General features: G+C 41.4%; 1 protein-coding gene across 2 annotated transcripts in view; it reads left to right on the plus strand.

Moving 5' to 3' along the window:
• The first annotated feature begins 815 nt into the window (after positions 1-815).
• Positions 816-24,459, plus strand: part of LOC106602818 (segment polarity protein dishevelled homolog DVL-2) — a 34,461-nt gene continuing 10,817 nt past the window's right edge. Inside the window, exons 1-9 of one of the 2 annotated variants that reach the window (XM_014195710.3) lie at positions 816-1,432; positions 15,871-15,940; positions 16,248-16,393; positions 16,704-16,813; positions 17,549-17,675; positions 17,958-18,048; positions 20,357-20,426; positions 20,637-20,776; positions 20,859-20,935. In XM_014195710.3, the coding sequence (XP_014051185.1) occupies positions 1,272-1,432; positions 15,871-15,940; positions 16,248-16,393; positions 16,704-16,813; positions 17,549-17,675; positions 17,958-18,048; positions 20,357-20,426; positions 20,637-20,776; positions 20,859-20,935 (992 nt within the window). In that variant the 5' untranslated portion in view covers positions 816-1,271. The remainder of the gene's footprint in view (positions 1,433-15,870; positions 15,941-16,247; positions 16,394-16,703; positions 16,814-17,548; positions 17,676-17,957; positions 18,049-20,356; positions 20,427-20,636; positions 20,777-20,858; positions 20,936-24,459) is intronic. The other variant, XM_014195709.3, reaches the window with a different exon arrangement.

Here is a 24,459-nt window from a genome sequence, read left to right on the forward strand (position 1 = left end):
GATCTAAGGCACTGCATCTCAGTGCAAGAGGCGTCACTACAGTCCCTGGTTCGAATCGAGACTGTTTCACATCCGGCCATGATTGGGAGTCCCATTAGGCGGCGCACAATGGTCCAGCGTCGTCCCGGTTTGGCTGGGGTAGGCCGTCATTGTAAATAAGAATTTGTTCTTAACTGACATGCCTAGTTAAATAAAGGTTACATGTAAAAAATTACAAAATACAATCTGTAGCTAGGACACATCCAAGTCCTTCAGTTTGTAATCGTTCGTGGACACAAGGTTTTGGGTTTCCAAGATTATTCCGTTTGAAGCAATGGCTCACTCATCTAAAGCAACCCTGTTAACATTGTGCATGCTGTATTCCATTTCAGGCTGTGGTTTGTGACAGCGTGACTCTTGAGTCCTGTGATTATTTTGCCCCCAGAAAATATATTTCTTATTACACAAAGAGTTAATGTGATATGTTCTGTGATTTGTCTTTGATAGACCTAATTGACAGATGTCAATCAGTCTTAAAACATTCTGTTTTGACTGATTGCATGCATCTGTGAAAGCAGGCTGGGTCAAATCCTATATATCCGAGCATTGGATAAACTTTAATATGGATTATTATTATTATTTTTTACAGCGGGTACAAGACAATTTTATTGTACATGTGAAAGTCCTATCATGAGTAGGCCTACATACTACTACGCTATCTGTTGGGATTTCAGTTGGATGTCCGGAGCAGGGAAGGGGAACTACGCTATCTGTTGGGATTTCAGTTGGATGTCCGGAGCAGGGAAGGGGAACTACGCAATCTGTTGGGATTTCAGTTGGATGTCCTGAACAGGGAAGGGGTACTATGCTATCTGTTGGGATTTCAGTTGGATGTCCTGAGCAGGGAAGGGGATATAGGGGCGTAAAGATACGCCTGTGTAGCCTATAACGTCACACGCCGCGTTGGCTACTAGCAGTGCAGGGATAGCTTTGAGCCCCCTCTTTCCCTACCCAGTTGATGCCTAAAAAGTTTTAGGAAACTCTACGAATTTCAGCGTACCTGAGGGAATTAAACTATCGAACAAAAACTGGAAAGCGACCGAATAATTAATGTATGCAAGGACAGCTGCAAGTAAACAACCAACCGAAGGATTTAAATGGTCGCGATTTCAGAAGTAGAATAGTTTGCTGAGAGGGTAACTTTACGGTCAGACCTCGACGGTCAGACCTCGTCCACTCGTCCTGTTCTAATCGGTGTGTAAAGTTCTGAGGGACCGAAAAAGGCTGGCGAAATGGCGGAAACCAAAATAATCTACCACATAGACGAGGAGGAGACGCCGTATCTGGTGAAGATCCCTATTCCTTCTGAAGACATAACACTTTTGGATTTCAAACATGTTTTGAACAAGCCGAATTATAAATTTTTCTTCAAATCTATGGATCAGGATTTCGGGTAAGGACGGTTGTTAATGTGATGATGCTTTGAAGCTGGTTTGCTACTCCAGTTATGGTTTATCTTAAATGGCCTAGGCTAATTGATGTTGGACAACTCATTTCTGTCACGAGGCATGAATTGAATTAAATTGTTCGACAAGGAAATGGCACTGATATTCAGATATTGCTTCTTAACGTATGTCTGTCCCATGTCAGTTGACCAGGAACTATTGCTGGAGATGTTGTTTTTACTGCGATAAACTGCTGACTTTGTGCACAAGGTAGTTTTTTTAGTCTCTAATAATTCCAGGGCCAGCATCATCCTACGGAATGTAAATGAGCATTCTGAAAAGGCACCACTGATTAGCCGTCAACTCCACGTGAAAAACTAGTGTTGGCGGATTGGAGCCCCGACATGACATATAAAATGAAGTTTTTGTAAAAATCGAGGAATTTCAGCACTCAATGAACAGCCTGCATTTAACACATTACATTGTCCTGTGTAAATGCAGGCTATTCTTTAGGTGCTGAAAACCGTTGTTTTTAATACTTGTATTTCATGTGGCTTCAGAACCCCAGTCTGCCCACACTAGTGGGGGCTCAACTCCATCTTAAATAAGTTGAGTTGAGTTTAGTTGGCTATGACTGAGTTGCAACGATGTTGCAAACTTTTGGCAACAATGTAACAAGTTTGGCTCTCTTAGTGAGACACAAAGTAACTGATTGTAACAGCTATCCAAACAAGTTAGGATTCAGTGAGTTGGTGCACATTAGAGAGAACCTAGAATTAAAGTATTATACTCACACATGATGTAGCTATTCAACAGCTTCCTTTATTCACCCCTGAATCCTTATTTCTGTCCATTAAATTATAATCATATATTAATACGTAGGCCTAATTATATAGTAATAACCAATAGTTAGACTGAAGGCATATCATGATCTGCTAATGGAACATGGGCCTATATTTATATATTCTATATGTGTTTTTACTGTCCCAATATGCAGGCAGTTCCTAAACTAATATATTTTCTTATGAGAGAGGCTAATTAAATGCACAACTCCCGATTCAACAGCACTGTTTAAACAGAGGATGTTCTATAGCCTATACATCTCTGGGGGTCTTAAGTCTTTCTATCCCTCTGTGTTTGAATACGTCCCAAATGGCACCCTATTCCCTATATAGTGCGCTACTTTTGACAAGTGCCCTATGGGTAGTGCAAAAAAAGTAGTGCACTATAGCGAATATGGTGCCATTTGGGAATGCAATCTCAGTGTTTGGGCTAAGTGCCAGGACTCTCCCCTCTTCACAGCAGCTGCACTTCCTCCTCACCTAAACCCCATTCCTTCTCGACCCTTAAGTAGAGTCAGGAGAAAACACACTGCCATAGACTGTCGACTTTTCTCTTTAACAAATGAGCATTTCCTGCTCTGCCTGAGGTTAGATTTGCACATTCACAGTTCCAGCGATTTAAAGCATGACCGCCATGATTTAGCAACTTCAACCATTGAAAACACACACACAGGCGCCTGAGCGATGGAGCAGCTGCATCCCCACTTTCAAAATCAGGGTGCAAACATGTTTTAGCACCCCCACTTTTTTACCAGAAAAGTATCATGATCAATTGGGTAATTTTTCATTTTCAATGATAAGTAATGTTTTGCGCTAGTCTGTATTAAAATAGATTAGTCCATAATTTTTTTTTTTACTTATAATAATTAACAGATGCCTCAAGATGAGTGGTTTTTGCCCACTGGAAAAAGTTTTCCTTCCCTCCAGGGCTACACTTTTGGTTCAGTGCTACACTTTTGGTTCAGTGCAGTTAGAAAGCACTAGTTGCACCAAATGAAAAGGCACCTGCAAAAGAAAATGTTATGTATTTTGTTGTCCTGTTACATTTGTATCATTGTTTCATGTCCAATGCACTCAGGGTGTTGCATATAATTTGAGCTGAATGCACCAGGGGCACATTTTTTCACTTTTCCTGTAAGAACCATGATGAGCACAGGCATGTGATTATGTCTAATATAACGTGATTGAATCTGCGAGGAAACAAATTCCCCAAGCTGTTTACAGGCATTTTAAAAGCTGCAAAATGTATCTTTTGTGGGAAACGTAACCAAATTCACATAGAACAGCTCTATAACTCACATTTCTATGTGTACTATTTCTATACTTCTCATTTTTGTGTCTTACTTTTGGTTTTGCACACCAAGTGAAAATACAATATTTTTGGTTATGGAAAAGATATTTCCAGTGGTTTAGATGGTACAATGATTCTCTACAGTATACTTGCTTGATTTGTCACAAACAAAACTAGGTGAACTATTAGAATTTTAGCAATTAGGAAATGTCAGTGACGTCTGCATAGTGCACCTTTAACGCCATTATGTATTTTTGCCATCTATTTTCCCAACGTCAATTAGTTAAATCACATTGTTAAAATGTTTTCATTCCGTTACAAAAGTAAGTCCTAGCTGAGCCCCATATGCAACTTCATTGTGGCCGCTTCGCCCTTACAATGTAGCCAAACTGTGTCTGTGCCTAAGTGCAATATGTTAAAAGCACAGGATATGTGTACCTTGATTAAACGGCTCTGCTAAGTAATATTGACCAAATAAGCCAATTTTCTACCCTAGTTGCATCAAATATTTATGCTGCTGAGACAATTTTATACATTTTCTTGGTGACACTATGACAGCGCTTCGAGCAAAAAAAAGTCCATGTCGGAGGAAGGAAGTACAATTTTTTTTGTTGTTTTTAGCCAGAGATGATGAAAAACTTCCAAATACTGTAAAACTATTTTGTTGAATATGGTTTGGAAAAAATCTGCCGTTTTGTCTTGACAATGTTCATTTGCTTTGACTCTAATGTTCCATAGGCCTACATGTGCGTCTGAAGATGGACAAGCGAAGGTTTTGAAAAGCAAAGGTATTTTCAAGCCAAGGTCGAAGGTATGCGAGCACACGCGCCAGCCAAACCAAAGCATTAGGAAGAATTGGTTAGCCTAGGGCTACGCTTTAAGCCCCCTAATCATAGACGGGTTCCACACACAAAATATGCAAAAACATAAGTTTGATAAATAAACAGAATCATTAAGCCTAGGCCTACTCACCAAACAGATGTTGTCCATAATTCATCACCATGCCCTGTTCAATTCTGAAGAACAGGCATAATATACTAAATCGAACGTCTGCATATCGAAATACATTTTGGTTTGTTACCCTGCATTGTTTTTCTTTCAACTCGCCAAATGGAGCCACGTTTCAAACGATCACTCTGGGAATAACTGTTCCAAACACAAGATGTGAATAATTTCGCATTGCAAACTTTTTTCATTTGGAAAAATATTCTGTTCTATTTCATTCCTGTTATTGTTTTATTTACTATAAATAGGTGTCTTGACTGCGATAAGGGCTCTGGGAAATAAGAGTGCCCTGCCTGCTAAATGAACAAAACAAGGCTATGCCATTCCATAGCCTTCTACAAGAAAGCACCACTGCTGAAGTTACTGCCTTTTTAAAGTGTTCAAGGATATAATAAACCAGTCGATCCACTACATGGACAAAAGTATCATTCCAAAATCATGGGAATTAATATGGAGTTGGTCCCCCTTTGCTGCTATAACAGCCTCCACTCTTCTGGGAAGGCTTTCCACAAGATGTTGGAACATTGCTGCAGGCACTTGCTTCCATTCAGCCACGAGCATTAGTGAGTTCAAGCACTGATGTTGGGCGATTAAGCCTGGCTCACAGTCGGCGTTCCAATTCATCCCAAAGGTGTTCTATGGGGTTGAGTTAAGGGCTCTGTGCAGGCCAGTCAAGTTCTTCCACACCGATCTCGACAAACCATTTCTGTATGGACCTCGCTTTCTGCACGGGGGCATTGTCATGCTGAAACTGGAAAGGGCCTTCCCTAAACTGTTGCCACAAAGTTGGAAGAACAGAATCTAGATGTAATTGTATGCCGTAGTGTTAAGATTTTCCTTCACTGGAACTAAGGGACCTAGCCCAAACCATGAGAAACAGCCCCAGACCATTATTCCTCCTCCACCAAACTTTACAGGTGGCACTATGCATTCGGGCCGATAGTGTTCTCTTGGCATCCGCCAAACCTAGATTGATCTGTCGGACTGCCAGATGGTGAAGCGTGATTCATCACTCCAGAGAACGTGTTTCCACTGCTCCAGAGTTCAATGGCAGCGAGCTTTACCCCACTTCAGCCGACGCTTGGCATTGCGTATTTTGATCTTAGGCTTTTGTGCGGCTGCTCGGCCATAGAAACCTATTTCATGAAGCTCCCTACGAACAATTATTGTGGTGACGTTGCTTCCAGAGGTAGTTTGGAACTCTGTAGTGAGTGTTGCAACCGTGGGCAGACTATTTTTACGTGCTTCAGCCCTCGACAGTCCCATTCTGTGAGCTTGTGTGGCCTACCACTTCGCGGCTGAGCACCTAGACGTTTCCACTTCACAATAACAGCACCTACATTTGACCGGGCCAGCTCTAGCAGGGCAGAAATTTGACGAGCTGACTTGTTGGAAAGGTGGAATCCTATGATGGTGCCACGTTGAAAGTCACTGTGCTCTTCAGTAAGGCCATTCTCCTGCCAATGTTTGTCTATGGAGATTGCATGGCTGTGTGCTCGAATTTTATACACCTGTCGGCAACAGGTGTGGCTGAAATAGCGAAATCCACTAATTTGAAGAGGCATCCACATACTTTACGGTTTCAATAAATCAGTCTTAAATGGCACTTGTTTATTTGACTGAAGATACGGGGCAATTTAGCAATTACGATTTATCTGTAATGGTTATGATACATAAGGCACTGTTGGCGTGTAGGCCTAAATAAATGTGCATGTATTTGTCTCGCCTTGTGTTCTAAAAAAAGATTTACTCGAGTTCATATTTATTGTGGCAGAACCGAAGAAAAATTGTTTTGTTATTTTCAAAAATATGGATTTCCCCTGTGAAGAAAGTGTAGAATTGTAGGAAATGGTTAAAAAAAAATCATTTTGCATTGATGCAAATACTATTTGACAGAAATGCATTTGACCGTCATTCTTCTTGGTCTATAGGTTAATTTGCATAATATAGTGTGGGTATTTTTGTTAGTCATCATGAGGCCCATCTTATTTATCCAACACAACTATCACACTCTCACATTATTGAGCCTATTTTGAGTGGGATGTTTGCTGGTTGCTTCTGAAGTAAAACATGCTTCTATAAGTCAGTTTATTGTGCAACAATTCTAAATGCAATTGCATGTTAACAGTTTTGGTGCATGACTAGAAAGAGCTAGGCCTATTACTATTTTCTCAACTCAACTGGTACCCTAATTGGAGCGCGCCTCCCTTCATAAAAAAAAATCGCCCGTTTCCAGCTACTATAGTCATTTACAACATTAACAATGTCTGCACTGTATTTCTGATCAATTTGATGTTATTTTAATGGACAAAAAAATAGCTTTTCTTTCAAAAACAAGGACATTTCTAAGTGACCCCAAACTTTTGAACGGTAGTGTATATGTGTACATTTATTTTGCAATGCTCGCGCACACGACGCGTCTGGTTTGGTCAGCATGTTCCCGATATGCCATTTCTCTCCTGTTCTATTGGTTTTCATATCAACTTTCTTCCATTGTCCAGAAGCCAAAGGCATTATCCTAGTCATATTAGCAACTCATCCTAGTTGTTGCATCTTTAGATTCCCCCTTTAAGTTTCTAACAGAGATTTTCATTTTTGTCACATATGGAACCACTCAAGTGTGCTATTTAGGGTTTTCCGCAAATTTGCTTTTTAGCAAATGTTTGAAAATGCTTCATTACAGGATTGCATGTTCCGTTAAGAAATAACCATAATCTATATGTGATTTCTGTCATGCTGAGCACCGTGAATGGATGCCCTAAAGGGTTACGCACCCAATGCATATGGGTCTGTTAAATTTGTCCGGCGCCACATTTTCTTAAAGGAAACCCTGATACACACACTACATACAAAAGCTATTTTCTACCTCAGACAAATCTTATTATGCCATTAGTCTGAGTGCTGGCCTCCCTGGTAAGTTACATTCCCTCCCATCTACAACAGGCTAATTTATCTCCTGGATAATACAGCTATACTGGAGGCCCCCTGACTGTACATTTAACTTATGGACTGCTGACATTCATTAGGCTATGAGATAAATAGGGGGAAGACCATAATGGAGAGATTGTAGGCTTTCAATATCTGTCTGCTCTACAACGTCCTGTAGCTGCCTGTTACCATGTACAACTACACAACTTTCTCTAGTCTCTAAGGCTGCGTTTACACAGGCATCCCTATTCTGATCTTATCCCATTATGCCACCTGTCCCTGGTGACTTTCTTCAGCAAAGATGTCTGACAAAACGTGTTCAGTTTGTCTGTTGAATCTTAAGTTCATACAAATATTTACACGTTAAGTTTGCTGAAAATAAACGCAGTTGACAGTGAGAGGACATTTCTCATTTTTTTCTGAGTTTATAAGCCTTCCACAACCATAAGACCCACTAATAATTTTATTATTTTCTCAAAATACTTTAACCTGCTTCTTTTTTTTTTTTTTTCTTAATCACTGATCTGGCTTTCAAGTCTATGAAAATGCCCGTTGCACATTCACTAATATTGACTCACTTCTTGTAGCAGGCATTAAGCTATAGAAAATTAACACAGGTCTCTACAATTTCTGTCTCCAACTGTTTGAAAAGCATCTTAGCCTGTCCACTTTGTTCAGATTTTGAAATCAAGTGGCCTACCTTATTTCTCAGAAAGAGAACGAGTTGCCATTTCCATATATAATTGTTTTATGCTTATTGCACATTTATAAAAGACTAGACAACTAGTATAAGTCTTTGGCTAAAATGCTGCTAGCAGTACCCCAATGCCGTGCGCGACAAATTGAGCATTCATTTTCCAGATTCAATATTCATTTATACTCTCGTTTTAGTTGTCTGCTCTGCACGCATTTTGAGTAGTTGAGACATAACTTTTCTAACGAAACCCTTTTTAACTTCTCTATTACAGTAAAATAATGTCTCAATGTGTTTGTCCATATGACCGATCCTGTTGGACCGAACATCAAATGCAGATAGCGAGTTGAAACTGCTTGTCAGAGAGGAAATTGTAATCTCTCAATTTTGTTGGGGTGAGAGGCAGGGGAGGGGCTTGATGTGTGTATACCATAGAGGAAAAGACGAAGCGAGAGGTTTCACTAAAGCTAAAATCTGTCCAAAAATAAGCCCAATGTGTTTCTATGGGCTTATTTTGGACCTAAACTTGTCGCCTGCCTTCCCGCCTTTGGGACAACAAGTCCCTTTGTTAGGGCGGAGATGTGCACCTCTTCTTTACATTTCACCAGAGATCTATATATAGAGGTGTACACAGCACAGAAGGAGCGAAAGATATGAGACTAAAAATACAACACGAGAACAAGCGGCCGTAAATACTCATAAAAATAATAAAACCATGATTATTTTTGGAATATTGCGCAACAACATGAATTCAAATGAATCAAATAAATTAGATATCGCCCAGCCCTACTTAATTCCCTTCAAAAATTTGTCAAAACCATTCGGTAAAGTTGCAGAACATTATGCATGGTATTTTTCTTTACCTCTATCATTTAGAGGCATGTGAAATTGACCAAGCAGTTGGATTTTAAGTGAGACAACAGCAGATCTTGACTTTTCTCGTCCAGAGTGAGGCGTTTTATTTGCAAGTGAAGATAATAGCCCGTGACTGTACAATATAAATAAATACTAACATGCTCTAGAGCAAGGGTTTTTAAACGTTCTTGGCCAGGGACCCTCTCCCATCATATGTTAGCAAAAAAACAAACATGTCTTATATTCAGGCAGAGCCGCCGGAAAACATGTGGCGAGACAGCATTTGTCCCAGTAGGCCTACTTTTCAATCTGCACACCACTTTAAAAGCAGTAGCACCAACCCGGCCAGATAGCATACTTGTCAGCACATTTTTGTATTCCAGTTCAAAATGTACCTGCACTGTCGTCGCAGACTACCATGTAAAAACCATTGAAGACTACACGTAGACAAGCGTGCTATTTGTGCAATATGATTGGCCGTTCATTCAAGCACCAATATGCTCCAGCAAATCACCACTTCTCAAGCAGAGCTACGTTCACACAGCGCACACGAGCTGTCCTGAGCAAAAAAGAAATCCCCATCAATCTACTCGCTGAGTTTATTTATTTTACTTATTTTATTTAACTTTTCTAACTAAAGTAATCTTACAATAGTGAACATTCTATCAATATGCTGGTGACTGTTGAGTCTGCAAAAAGAAACCTACAAAAATACACTAGCATTTGTCGTGGTTAGCCTGCTGTAGCCAGGTCGATGTCATTTCCAACGCCATTGTCTTATTTTGAGATGTAATTAAAACAAATTCTCAATGACATACTTTAGAAACAAAAATAAATGGCATTTAATACAATGCAATTCTAAAGAATAGAGTAACGACTTACATTGCTAAATTATATTAAATAGCTTTTTAATTCATATCATAATAACCAAATATTGCCTATTAATAGCTGCATATAGAGAGAAAGCAGGCAACCTATAGGCTCTGCATGACCCCAATGCATTTAAAAACTACACCATGTCCAGGCCAGTGAGGGGGAAAAAGTTATGTTGGACCCTGTTAAAGCTTACGAATAGGACAGAGTTTTACCTGACCAGGTCATGATTTTCAGGAAAAACTCCAGGTCCCAGAAGATGCTTACGAATTTTGACACACCACTTTGGAACCTGTTTCTGCCTTCTCTGTCATCATGTGAATGATAATGGCTAGTATAAGTAATCAGCATTTTAAATTGAATAGATTTGTTAGAATATTTCATTACTGTGACCTCCCCACAGTTCATTATAAGAGGAAGTGTAAACTAACAGTCTATTAGTTAGAAAGGTATCTTGGCGGCGTAAGGAATTTTGCTGTTCTAAAGCAATTTTTATGCAATTCAACACTTTCATTGTGCTGAAAGAACATTTTGCAGTTTTGAAGAATTGATGGAAATGTTCTATGTATTTTGCCATGGCTAATGCTGTGTTCCTCTGTTCATAACACAATCAATGGCATGTGCTCTGAACCAATGCTGTCCCTAAGACCGCACTCAACGAGCTGTAGAATAATGATAAATAATTTATGATAATGGCGCCGAAAGCGGTTTGACGACCCCGTAACTAATTGTGCTATTTTGTATATCTTTTTTTGCGTTATTTAACTTGTACATGTTTCTGCCACCGCGTCTTATGACCGAAAAGAGCTTCTTGATATCAGGGCAGTGATTACTCACCCCGTACTGGAGGAATTCTTCTTCAACAAGTCGGAAGGATTTACTCCAGACACCCGACAAGGCCCTCATCCCCATCATTCACAGGAGGAGAAGATGGAGCTATCATGGACACAGGTCCAGGTGCCTTATAAGGATCCGTCGCCGAGAGGGTAATCTACCTTTTACCATCGGTCCTATTAGCCCATTTACAATCAATCGATAATAAAATAGACGAACTACGAGCACGTATATCCTACCAACAGGACATTAACTGTAATATCTTATGATTCACAGAGTCGGCAGAACGACGACATGAGTAACATACAGCTGGCGTGTTAAGCTTTTCCGTCAGGATAGAACAGCAGCCTCTGGTAAGACAAGGGGCGGCGGCCTATGCATATTTGTAAAAAAAACAGCTGGTGCACGAAATCTAAGGAAGTCGAGAGGTTTTGCTCGCTTGTGGGAGAGTATCTCATAAGCTGTAGACCACACTATTTACCAAGAGTTTACATCAATATTTTTCATAGCTGTCGATATACCACTGCAGACTGACACTGGCACTAAGACCGCACCCAATGAGCTGTATACGGCCATAAGCAAACAGGAAAACACTCATCCAGAGGTGGTGCTCCTAGTAGCCGGGGACTGTAATGCAGGGGAACTCAAGTCAGTTTTACCTAATTTCTATCAGCATGTTAAATGTGCAGGGAAAAAATCTCTAGACCACCTTTACTCCACACACAGAGACGCATACAAAGCTCTCCCTCGCACACTATTTGGCAAATCTGACCATAATTCTATCCTCCTGATTCCTGCTTACAAGCAAAAACTAAAGCAGGAAGCACCAGTGACTCGGTCAATAAGAAAGTGGTCATATGAAGTAGATGCTAAACTACAGTCCTGTGACTGTTATGCTAGCACAGACTGGAATATGTTTTGGGATTATTCCGATGGCATTGAGGAGTACACCACACCAGTCACTGGCTTCATCAATAAGTGCATCGAATAACATTGTCCCCACAGTCACCGTACATACATACCCCAACCAGAAGCCATGGATTACAAGCAACATCCACACTGAGCTAAAGGGTAGCACTCCCGCTTTCAAGGTGCGGGACTCAATCAATCACATTTATTTATAAAGCCCTTCTTACATCAGCTGATGTCACAAAGTGCTATACAGAAACCAGCCTAAACCCCAAACACCAAGCAATGCAGATGTAGAAGCACGGTGGCTAGGAAAAACTCCCTAGGAAGGCAGGACTCTAGGTAGGAACCTAGAGAGGAACCAGGCTCTTACTACCCTGAGACAAGGTCGAGTATAGCCCACGAAGATCTCCCCCACGGCACAAACCCGAGGGGGGCACCAACCCAGACAGAAAGATCACGTCAGTGACTCAACCCACTCAAGTGATGCACCCCTCCTAGGGACGGCATGGAAGCGTGCCAGTGACTCCGAGGCAGAGAATCCCAGTGGAGAGAGGGGAACCGGCCAGGCGGAGACCGCAAGGGCGGTTCGTCGCTCCAGTGCCTTTCCGTTCACCTTCAAACCACTGGGCCAGACTACACTCAATCATAAGACCTACTGAAGAGATGATTCTTCAATAAAGACTTAAAGGTTGAGACCGAATCTGCGTCTCTCACATGGATAGGCAGACCATTCCATAAAAATGGAGCTCTATTAGAGGTCAACCGATTAATAGGCACGGCCGATTTCAAGTTATAACAATCGGTAAACGGCATTTTTGGACACCGATTATGGCCGATTACATTGCATTCCACTAGGATACTGCGTGGCAGGCTGACCACCTGTTACGCGAGTGCAACAAGGAGCCAAGGTAAGTTGCTAGCTAGCATTAAACTTATCTTATAAACAATCAATCTTCACATAATCACTAGTTAACTGCACGTAGTTGATGATATTACTAGGTTATCTAGCTTGTCCTGCGTTGCATATAATCAATGTGGTGCCTGTTAATTTATCATCGAATCACAGCCTACTTCGCCAAATGGGTGATGATTTAACAAAGGCGCATTTGCGAAAAAAGCACAATCATTGCACGAATGTACCTAACCATAAACATCCTTTGCCTTTCTTAAATCAATACACAGAAGTATATATTTTTTAAACCTAAATATTTAGTTAAATGAAATTAATGTTAGCAGGCAATATTAACTAGGAAAATTGTGGCACTTCTCTTGCATTCATTGCACGCAGAGTCAGGGTATATGCAACAGTTTTGGCCGCCTGGCTCGTTGTGAACTAATTTGCCAGAATTTTACATAATTATGACATAACATTGCACAACCTTCAATGTAACAGCAATATTTAGATTTAGGGTTGCCACCCATTTGATAAAATACGGAACGGTTCCCTATTTCACTGAAATAATAAACGTTTTGTTTTCGAAATGATAGTTTCCGGATTTTACCATTTTAATGACAAAGGCTCGTATTTCTGTGATAATTATATTATAATTAAGTCTATTTGATAGAGCAGTCTGACTGAGCGGTGGTAGGCAGCAGCAGGCTCGTAAGCATTCATTCAAACTTTACTGCATTTGCCAGCAGCTCTTAGCAATGCTTGATCTCAGCCTATCAACTCCTGAGATTAGGCTGGCAATACTAAAGTGCCTATTAGAACATCCAATAGTCAAAGGTATTTGAAATACAAATGGTATAGAGAGAAATAGTCGACGCTTCATAATTCCTACAATAACTGCAACCTAAAACTTCCTTACTGGGAATATTGAAGAACTGGGAATATTGAACCACCAGCTTTCATATGTTATCATGTTCTGAGCAAGGAACTTAAACTTTAGCTTTTTTACACGGCACATATTGCACTTTTACTTTATTCTCCAACACTGTTTTTGCATTATTTAAACCAAATTGAGCATGTTTCATTATTTATATAAGACAAAATTAATTTTATGTATTATATTAGGTTAAAATAAAAATGTTCATTCAGTATTGTTGTAATTGTCATTTATTATATAGTCCGTAATAGTTTTCAAGCCCTGCCGGTGTAGTAGAATTCAATCTTAATCCTGTATTGATGCTTTGCCTGTTTTATCGTTCATCTGAGGGGCAGCGGGATTTCGTACAAGCGTCTGTATTAGTGTCCTGCTCCTTGAAAGCGACAGCTCTAGTCTTTAGCACGATGCGCATGTTGCCTGTAATCCATGGCTTCTGGTTGGGATATGTACGTACCGTCACTATGGTGACGAGGTCATCGATGCACTTATTGATAAAGCCGATGACTGAGGTGGTATACTCCTCAATGCCATTGGATGAATCCAGGAACATATTCCAGTCTGTGCTAGCAAAACAGTCCTATAGCATCCGTGTCATCTGACCACTTCCTTATTGAGTGAGTCACTGGTGCTTCCTGCTTCAGTTTTTGCTTGTAAGCAGGAATCGGGAGGATAGAATTCTAGTCAGATTTCCAAATGGAGGGCGAGGTAGAGCTTTTTATGTGTCTCTGTGTGGAGTAAAGGTGATCTAGAGGTTTTTTTTCCTCTATATGCACGTGACATACTGGTTGAAATTAGGTAAAACAGATTTAAGTTTGCCTGCATTAAAGTCCCCAGGCTCTAGGAGCAGCGCTTCTGGATGAGCATTTATTTTTTTGCTTATGGCCTTTATACAGCTCGTTGAGTGCGGTCTAAGGGCCAGCATTGGTTCAGAGCACATGCCCATTGATTGAGTTATGAAAAGAGGAATACTGCATTAGAAATGGCAAAATGCATAGAATAGCTGGAAATAAGCTCGATATTCTAAAATATTTCACACACAAAAAAGCCCCCAGAATATTTTCCAGAAGGAGAAGAAAATGATCATTTTCGGACCTCCTGCAGTACCTCTTTGAAAAAAATAAAAAAGTTATATTGGAATTGTGCCTGTTGTTCACACATGTATCTGCCCTCTCATTGGCTAGAATGGTCCCACCTGATTTCTCTTCCTCCCACTGCCTTCCATCTTTTGAGGACATGTATTTACATTGTAAGAGCAGTCATTCGACTATCTTGTCAGTATAATAGATAATCCATTTTTTAGATGAAACCAAAGATTATCTTCAACCTAGACTCGAACAGATCAAATCAGTTTATTTGTCACGTGCGCCGAATACAACAGGTGAACCTTACAGTGAAATGCTTACTTAAAGGCTCTAATAGTGTAAAAAAAGATACCCCCTTCTCAATCAACAGGGAAATACAAGGTAATCATTTAAATTTTTACAGCTTTGCCTTAACGTTTTGTTTGTTAAACATTATCACATTGCACTTGTTACTTTTGATCAGTAAATACACAAACATAATGAGTTATAACAATGGGCGAAGCACAGCAAAAGCTTTCCGCGACGCACCAACTACCGGCGCTCCCAACTCAAACTCCTAATACATGTTCCTTCCTTTACAGGTGACCAGCAACAATCGAGGACATCTCTAACCCACATTGTTATCAATAAATACATGTGCTTATCATAAACTGTAAATCCTCCTCGGTGTCCGGTTATTCATAATATCTTTAGCTCAAGTGACGGAGGACATGGGACGATAATCACAAGGCCATACACAGAAAAATGCCTTCTCTCACACAGTGACAGGCATGGACAGGCACCCGGGCATTCCAACAAAGGAGAGATGGGTGGATAAACCCATACAGACCAAATAATACGCATCCACAACCCAGACAGGAGGGAAAGGAATATGTAATGGAAGCACCAGAAGAGGGAGAAGGAGTGTGTTTGTGTGTCTAGAGATGCTGTTGTGTGATAGTGACATTTAGGTCTGGTTTCACAAACCAAGTATGTAAGGTAATAACTATGATACTAAAAGTACCTATTTGAAATAATAAAGAAAGTAGGCTCTATATTTCATCCAAAACGTTTGCATTATAGACTTAGCAATGCACAATTCATCCATTATTGTTTTTGAGATAATGTTGTAGGTCTGAGTGATGTGCGTATGACATCCACTCTGCCTGAAGCATGGGCAAATGAACAATGGCATGTTTGAGATCTCTCGCTCTCTGTATGTGTGGTATGTCTATAGTGTGTGTGTGGTATGTCTATAGTGTGTGTGTGGTATGTCTATAGTGTGTGTATCACCCATCTCTCGATCTGTGTTATGTCCGTAGTGTGGTGAAGGAAGAGATTTCGGATGATGCTGCCAAACTACCTTGTTTCAATGGGAGAGTTGTGTCATGGGTAAGATGCTGACTTTCCCCTTTCTTCTACTGATTGTGTTGCATGGCACTTTGTCCACCCAGTCAGTAGTAACCTCAATACTTCTCACTTGTGTCAATGATTACAGACAACGCTCAATACAGAATTGAGTTCTTTATCAAGAATAATAACTTGGATCTTGTTTTCACTGATGTGGTCCTGCTGATGTTTGATTTGACAGCATGCTAGTTTGGTGGTAGGTCAGCAAGCATGGCGTTTGCTTGTGTGAATAGGTCAGTTTTTCTACTTTGTTTCTGTTGCCCCCCCCCCCCCCCCCCCCCTTCTCTAGCTGGTATCCTCAGACAGTCCCCTTGCGGAGCCCCCTCTTCCCCCGGTGGAGGTCTGTACGGAGTCCTTCCTCCCGTCTCCCCCCCTGCCTCCCCTCCCGGTGGAGAGGACAGGGGGCATCGGAGACTCCAGACCCCCGTCGTTCCAGTAGGTTGAAGCCCTACAACATAGCCTGATCCACACACACACACACGGCTGGGAGTTAAGTAAATGCAATAAAAAGTGGCAGCTCCAGTGAATAATCTAATGATTGAATGGTACAGTGGATTGGGATTGTGAGAAGAACATTTTAGAGGGAGAACAGGAAAAATGCTGACTACTTTCATCAGGATGCCTTTACGATATGTCAAAAGAGGAAACTGAGACATGGAGTTGTTTTTCTGTTCATGACAATGGCATTCTAAAACATCCTCCACATTCTCTTCCCCCTTGTTCTCCCCCTTCTTTCTTCCTCCAGTCCCAATGTGGCGGGTAGTGTTGAGAACCTGGATGAGCGTACTGAGACAGAGTCAGTGGTGTCATTCAGAAGGGAGAAGCCCAGAAGGAGGGAAAGCATGGAGCAGCATGGTCAGTAACTGTTTGAGTGGTCCAGTTGGTAAGAAAATTGCTCGAAACGCCAAGGTCGGGGGTTCAATTCCTGCAGGCATTACATACATTTTTAGGATGTGTATGTGACTAAGTCTCTCTGGATAAGAGCGTCTGCTAATGACTAAAAAGGTTAATTGTACGGCCTCCCGAGTGGCGCAGTGGTCTAAGGCACTGCATCGCTGTGCCACTAAGAGATCCTGGTTCGAGTCCAGGCTCTGTCACTGCCGGCTGCGACCTGGAGACCTATGGGGCGGAGCACAATTGGCCCAGCGTCGTCCGGGTTAGGGGAGGGTTTGGCCGGCAGGGATGTTTTTGTCCTATCGCGCATTAGCGACTTTGGTGGTGGGCCAGGCGCAATGCACGCTGACACGGTCGCCAGGTGTACGGTGTTTCCTCCGACACATTGGTGCGGCTGGCTTCCGGGTTAAGCGGGCTTTGTGTCAAGAAGCAGTGCAGCTTGGTTGAGCTGTGTTTCGGAGGACGCACGGCTCTTGACCTTCGCCTTCCGAGTCCGTACGGGAGTTGCAGCGATGGGACAAGCCTGTAACTACCAATTGGATATCATGAAATTCGGGACAAAAAGGGGTACTGTCGCTTTGGCAAAGTGGCATATAAGTGATATGCTCTAGTCTAGGTACTAAAGGAGTAATGTTTGGACGATGCTCATGTCCCCCACGATCGTCCTTATCTCTGTTGTCCCTCTGCTCTCCAAAGGGCCGCGGATGAACGGTCAGAGCCGTCGGGAGCGCCACCTGGCAGGCTACGAGAGTGCCTCCACCATCATGAGCAGCGAGCTGGACACCACCAGCTTCTGTGACTCGGATGATGACACGATGAGCAGGTGAGACACACACACAGAGCATGGGCCGTCAACCACAACTGTTTAATAACTTGAACTTATTTGGCCCAGCATCACCACTTTGCCTATATAATTTATATAAATGGTTAACAAAACAAGCCCTAAGATAGAGCCTTGGGGAACCCCTTATGTGATATCCAGGAACCTAGATTTTTTTTACTGTTTTACATTGACACCGAGTTGTGTTTGAGATATAGTTGCTGAGCCAATTACAGGCTTCCTTAGGAAACGGTTAACACCTCCATTCTGGCTTTCTCCCCTCAGGTTCAGCAGCACCACAGAACAGAGCACAGCCTCTAGGCTACTGAAGCGCCACCGCAGACGACGGAAGCAGCGTCCCACCAGGCTGGAGAGGGTACTGCAGCTACTGCTTTTAATATATAATATTTATCTAGGAACATACAGTAATTCTGAGAACATAAGACTATATGATAGTTACATGTTATGGATATGAAATATGTAGGGGACTGCAGTAGGGGCCAGTTTGTGTTTCAGTATACAGTACCAGTCAAAGGTTTGGACACCTACTCATTCCATTGTTTTTTTTATTTTGACATTTTTACATTGTAGAATTAAAGTGAAGACATCAAAACTATGAAATAACACTTATGGAATCATGTAGTAACCAAAAAAAGTGTTAAACAAATCAAAACATATTTTATATTTCAGATTCGTCAAAGTAGCCACTCTTTGCCTTTATGACAGGTTTGCACACTCTTGGCATTCTCTCAACCAGCTTCACCTGGAATGCTTTTCCAACAGTCTTAAAGGAGTTCTCACATAAGCTAAGCACTTGTTGGCTGCTTTTCCTTTACTCTGCGGTTCAACTCATCCCAAACCATCTCAATTGGGTTGAGGTCGGGTGATTGTGGAGGCCAGGTCATCTGATGCAGCACTACATCACTCTCCTTGGTCAAATAGCCGTTACACAGCCTGGAGGTGTGTTTTGGGTCATTGTACTGTTGAAAAACAAATGATAGTCCCACTAAGCGCAAACCAGATGGGATGATGTATCGCTGCAGAATGTTGTGGTAGCCATGCTGGTTAAGTGTGCCTTGAATTCTAAATAAATCACAGACAGTGTCACCAGCAAAGCACCACCACAACATCACACCACCTCCTCCATGCTTCGCGGTGGGAACCACACATGCGGAGATCATCCATTCACCACCTCTGCGTCTCACAAAGACACGGCGGTTGGAACCAAAAACCTCAATTTGGACTCATCACACCAAAGGACAGATATCCACCGGTCGAATTGGTGTGGTCTCTTCCTCTTATTGGTGTCCTTTAGTGGTTTCTTTGCAACAATTTGACCATGAAGGCTTGATTCGCGCAGTCTCCCTTAAACAGTTGATGTTGTGATGTGTCTGTTACTTGAACTCTGAAGCATTTATTTGGGCTGCAATTTCTGAGGTTTCTGGTAACTCTAATGAACGTATCCTCCTGTGGCGGTCCTCATGAGAGCCAGTTTCATCATAGCGCTTTGTTTTTGCGACTGCACTTGACGAAACTTTAAAGTTCTTGAAATGTTCCACATTGCCTGACCTTCAGGTCTTAATGATGCACTGTCATTTCTCTTTGCTTATTTGAGCTGTTCTTGCCATAATATGGACTTGGTCTTTTACCAAATAGGGCTATGTTCTGTATACCACCCCTACCTTGTCACAACACAACTGATTTGCTCAAAGGCAATAAGAAGGAAAGAAATTCCACAAATTAACTTTTCAGGTGACTACCTCATGAAGCTGGTTGAGAGAATGCCGAGAGTGTGCAAAGGTGTCATCTAGGCAAAGGGTGGCTACTTTGAAGAATCTCAAATATAAAGTATGTTTTGATTTAACACTTTTGTGGTTACTACTTGATTCCATATGTGTTATTTCATAGTCTTGATGTCTTCACTATTATTCTACAATGTAGAAAAGTGAAAATAAAGAAAAACCCTGGAATGAGTAGTTGTGTCCAAACTTTTGACTGGTACTGTACATTTAAAAACATTACAATACATAACAGATTTCACAACAGGTGTTGATGGTGTACAGGCTATTAAATGGATTTATTAGATTTTAGACTATTCAAATGTGGACCTTTCATCAGCAGCTTGCATGTGTGGAACCCCTTTATAATAATTAACTGTGAATTACTGTGACACCAGCAGTTAATTACCAGCTGACAAAATTTGTGTCGACAGCTTTCCACAGTGATGCTGGCCCATGTTGGCTCCAATGCTTCCCCCAGTGTCAAGTTGGCTGAATGGTCCACCACCCAAAGGACATTCTTGATACACACGGGAAACTGTTGCGTGTGAGAACCAGCAGCTCTGCAATTTGACATAAACCGGTGCACCTACTACCATACCCTGTTCAAAGGCATTTAAATATTTTTGTCTTTCCCATTCACCCTCTGAATCGCACACATACAAAAGCCATTTCTCAATTGTCTCAAGGCTTAAAAATCCTCCTTTAACTTGTCTCCTCCCCTTCATCTACACTGATTGAAGTGGATTTAACAATTGACATCAATAAGGGATCATAGCTTTCACTTGGATTCACCTGGTCAGTCTGTCATGGAATGAGCAGGTGTCCTTAATGTTTTGTATGCTTGGTGTAGGTGATGTAATAGTACGTGTTTTTTTTTTAGGTTTTTGTTTTGCTGTGTTTCAGGCGTCTTCGTTTAGCAGTGTGACAGACTCCACCATGTCCCTTAACATCATCACTGTTACTCTCAACATGGGTGAGTGCCCCCTTCAATTGCTCCCCTCCTTTTCGCTTCTTTCTTATTCCTTTCTTCTCACTCCTATCACCTCACGCTCTTCCATTGCCTTATCTCTACATCAGGCTCACGTGCTAGCTTATCTGTAAGGTTTAGTTTTTCTTATCTGAAATAAAATGGAATAGGATAAAAATACTATCTGTTAGCTGATGTACGGTTTCCCCCGTGCAGATAAATACAACTTCTTGGGCATCAGTATCGTGGGTCAGAGCAACGAGAGGGGTGATGGGGGTATCTACATTGGCTCCATTATGAAGGGAGGGGCTGTGGCTGCTGATGGGCGGATCGAACCAGGAGACATGCTGCTGCAGGTGACACACATACAATAAGTTGTCTCTTACAGCTGGAAAGCTCTTTGTTTAAGGTCTAACCTCTCATGTTGCTTCATCTCAGGTGAACGACATCAACTTTGAGAACATGAGTAATGACGATGCTGTCCGTGTGCTGAGAGAGATTGTACATAAACCTGGGTAAGGCATCTCTTTCCTGTATGCACAAACTTTCAGTCTGTGTCTTGGTCTACAGTTGAAGTCGGAAGTTTACATACACTTAGTCATTAAAACTCGTTTTTCAACCACTCCACAAATTTCTTGTTAACAAACTATAGTTTTGGCAAGTCGGTTAGGACATCTACTTTGTGCATGACACAAGTCATTTTTCCAACCAACAATCGTTTACAGACAGATTATTTCACTTATAATTCATTGTATCACAATTCCAGTGGGTCAGAAGTTTACATGCACTAAGTTGACTGCCTTTAAACAGCTTGGAAAATTCCAGAAAATTATGCCATGGCTTTAGAAGCTTCTGATAGACTAATTGACATCATTTGAGTCAATTGGAGGTGTACCTGTGGATGTATTTCAAGGCTTACCTTCAAACTCAGTGCCTCTTTGCATGACATCATGGGAAAATCAAAAGAAATCAGCCAATTGTTTTTATTTCACCTTTATTTAACCAGGTAAGCTAGTTGAGAACAGGTTCTCATTTACAACTGCGACCTGGCCAAGATAAAGCAACGCAATGCGACACAAACAACAACACAGTTACACATGGAATAAACAAGCGTACAGTCAATAACAGAATAGAAAGTCTATATACAGTGTGTGCAAATGGCGTGAGGACGTAAGGCAATAAATAGGCCATAGTAGCAAAGTAATTACAATTTAGCAGATTAATACTGGAGTGATAGATGAGCAGATGATGATGTGCAAGTAGTGATACTGGTGTGCAAAGAGCAGAAAAGTAAATAAAAACAATATGGGGATGAGGTAGGTAGATTGGGTGGGCTATTTACAGATGGGCTATGTACAGCTGCAGCGATCGGTTAGCTGCTCAGATAGCTGATGTTTAAAGTTAGTGAGGGAAATATAAGTCTCCAGCTTCAACGATTTTTGCAATTCATTCCAGTCACTGGCAGCAGAGAACTAGAAGGAAAGGCGGCCAAAAGATGTGCTGGCTTTGGGTATGACCAGTGAGATATACCCGCTGGAGCGTGTGCTACGGGTGGGTGTTGTTATCGTGACCAGTGAGCTGAGATAAGGCAGAGCTTTACCTAGCATAGACTTATAGATGACCTGGAGCCAGTGGGTCTGGCGATGAATATATAGCGAGGGCCAGCCGACTAGAGAATACAGGTCGCAGTGGTGGGTGGTATAAGGGGCTTTGGTAACAAAACAGATGGCACTGTGTTAGACTGCATCCAGTTTGCTGAGTAAAGTATTGGAAGCTATTTTGTAGATGACATCGGCAAAGTTGAGGATCGGTAGGATGGTCAGTTTTAATAGGGTAAGTTTGGCGGCGTGAGTGAAGGAGGCCAAGACCTCAGAAAAAAAATTGTAGACCTCCACAAGACTGGTTCATCCTTGGGAGCAATATCTAAACGCCTGAAGGTACAAAGAAGCCACTGCTCCGAAACCGCCATTAAAAAAGCCAGACTACGGTTTGCAACTGCACATGGGGACAAAGATCGTACTTTTTCTAGTAATGTCCTCTGGTCTGATGAAACAAAAATATAACTGTTTGGCCATAATGACCATCGTTATGTTTGGAGGAAAAGGGGGGAAGCTTGCAAGCCGAAGAACACCATCCCAACCGTGAAGCACGGGGGTGGCAGCATCATGTTGTGGGGGTGCTTTGCTGCAGGAGGGACTGGTGCACTTCACAAAATAGATGGCTCATGAGGAAGGAAAATTATTTGGATATATTGAAGCAACATCTCAAGACATCAGTCGGGAAGTTAAAGCTTGGTTGCAAATGGGTCTTCCAAATGGACAATGACCCCAAGCATACTTCCAAAGTTGTGGCAAAATGGCTTAAGGACAACAAAGTCAAGGTATTGGAGTGGCCATCACAAAGCCCTGACCTTAATCTCATAGAAAAATGGGCCAAAATTCACTCAACTTATTGTGGGAAGCTTGTTGAAGGCTACCCAAAACGTTTGACCTAAGTTAAACAATTTAAAGGCAATGCTAACAAATACTAATTGTGTGTATGTAAACTTCTGACCCACTGGGAATGTGATGAAAGAAATACAAGCTGAAATAAATCATTCTCTACTATTATTCTGACATTTCACATTCTTAAAATAAAGTGGTGATCCTAACTGACCTAAAACAGGGAATTCTTACTAGAATTAAATGTCAGGAATTGTGAAACAGAGTTACATTTATTTGGCTAAGGTATACGTAAACTTCCGACTTCAACTGTATGTGTGCATGCCTTCTGCTCCTTCTACAAAGATAATTATCCATCAATAATATAATACTTTTAGCGAAAACACTTCTGTTACAATCTGTACAAACTGAGAATAGAAAGGTTCACAACTTTTGTGAAACGTCACAGCAAAGTTGAAAAATATATGGCAAATAGAAATACAATATGGATGGTGTTAAGAGATCGATGGGAGGGGTTGAGTGGAGCTGAAGGGTGGCATTAAAAACAAGTTAACTAATGTAAAATATACTTTCCGATAATGGAAAATGTATTTAAAAGAGCTGTGTGTATACATGCATACACACACAAGATTTCAGACCCCTTGACTTTTTCTACAATTTCTTACATTACAGCCTTGTTCTGAAGTGGATTCAATCTACGCACAATGCCCCATAATGACATCACAATACCCCATATTGACTAAGCGAAAACAAGTTATTACAAAGTTTTGCAAAAGTACAAAAAACAGAAATACCTTATTTACATAATTATTCAGACCCTTTGCTATGAGACTCAAAATTGCACTTAGTTGCATCCTGTTTCCATTGATCATCCTTGACGTTTCTACAACTTAATTGGAGTCCACCTGTGGTACATTCAATTGATTGGACATGATTTGGAAAGGAACACACCTGTCTATATAAGGTCCCACAGTTGACAGAGAATGTCAAAGCAAAAAACAAGCCATGAGGTCGACGGAATTGTCTGTAGAGCTCCGAGACAGGATTGTGTCGAAGCACAGATCTGAGGAAGGGTACTAAAAAATTTTTGCAGCATTGAAGGTCCCCAAGAACACAGTGGCCTCCATGTGGTTGTTCCACTGGATATCATAAGGTGAATGCACCAATTTATAAGTCGCTCTGGATAAGAGCGTCTGCTAAATGACTTAAATGTAAATGTAAATGGAAGAAGTTTGGAACCACCAAGACTCTTCCTAGAGCTGGCTGCCTGACCAAACTGAGCAATCGGAGGAGAAGGGCCTGTTCAGGGAGGTGACCAAGAACCCTATGGTCACTCTAACAGAGCTACAGAGTTCCTCTTTGGAGGCCTTCTGGAAGGTTCTCCCATCTCTGAAGCACTCCACCAATCAGGCCTTTAGGGTAAAGTGGCCAGACTAAAGCCACTCCTCAGTAAAAGGCACATGACAGCCTGCTTGGAGTTTGCCAAAAGGCATCTAAAGGACTCTGACCATGAGAAACAAGATTCTCTGGTCTGATGAAACCAAGATTGAACTCTTTGGCCTAAATGCCTGACTTTTGACTGGTACTGTATATATTAT

This window comes from Salmo salar, chromosome 04 (assembly GCF_965601325.2).
Source record: "Salmo salar chromosome 04, fSalSal1, whole genome shotgun sequence".
In the NCBI taxonomy this organism is placed as follows: domain Eukaryota; kingdom Metazoa; phylum Chordata; class Actinopteri; order Salmoniformes; family Salmonidae; genus Salmo; species Salmo salar.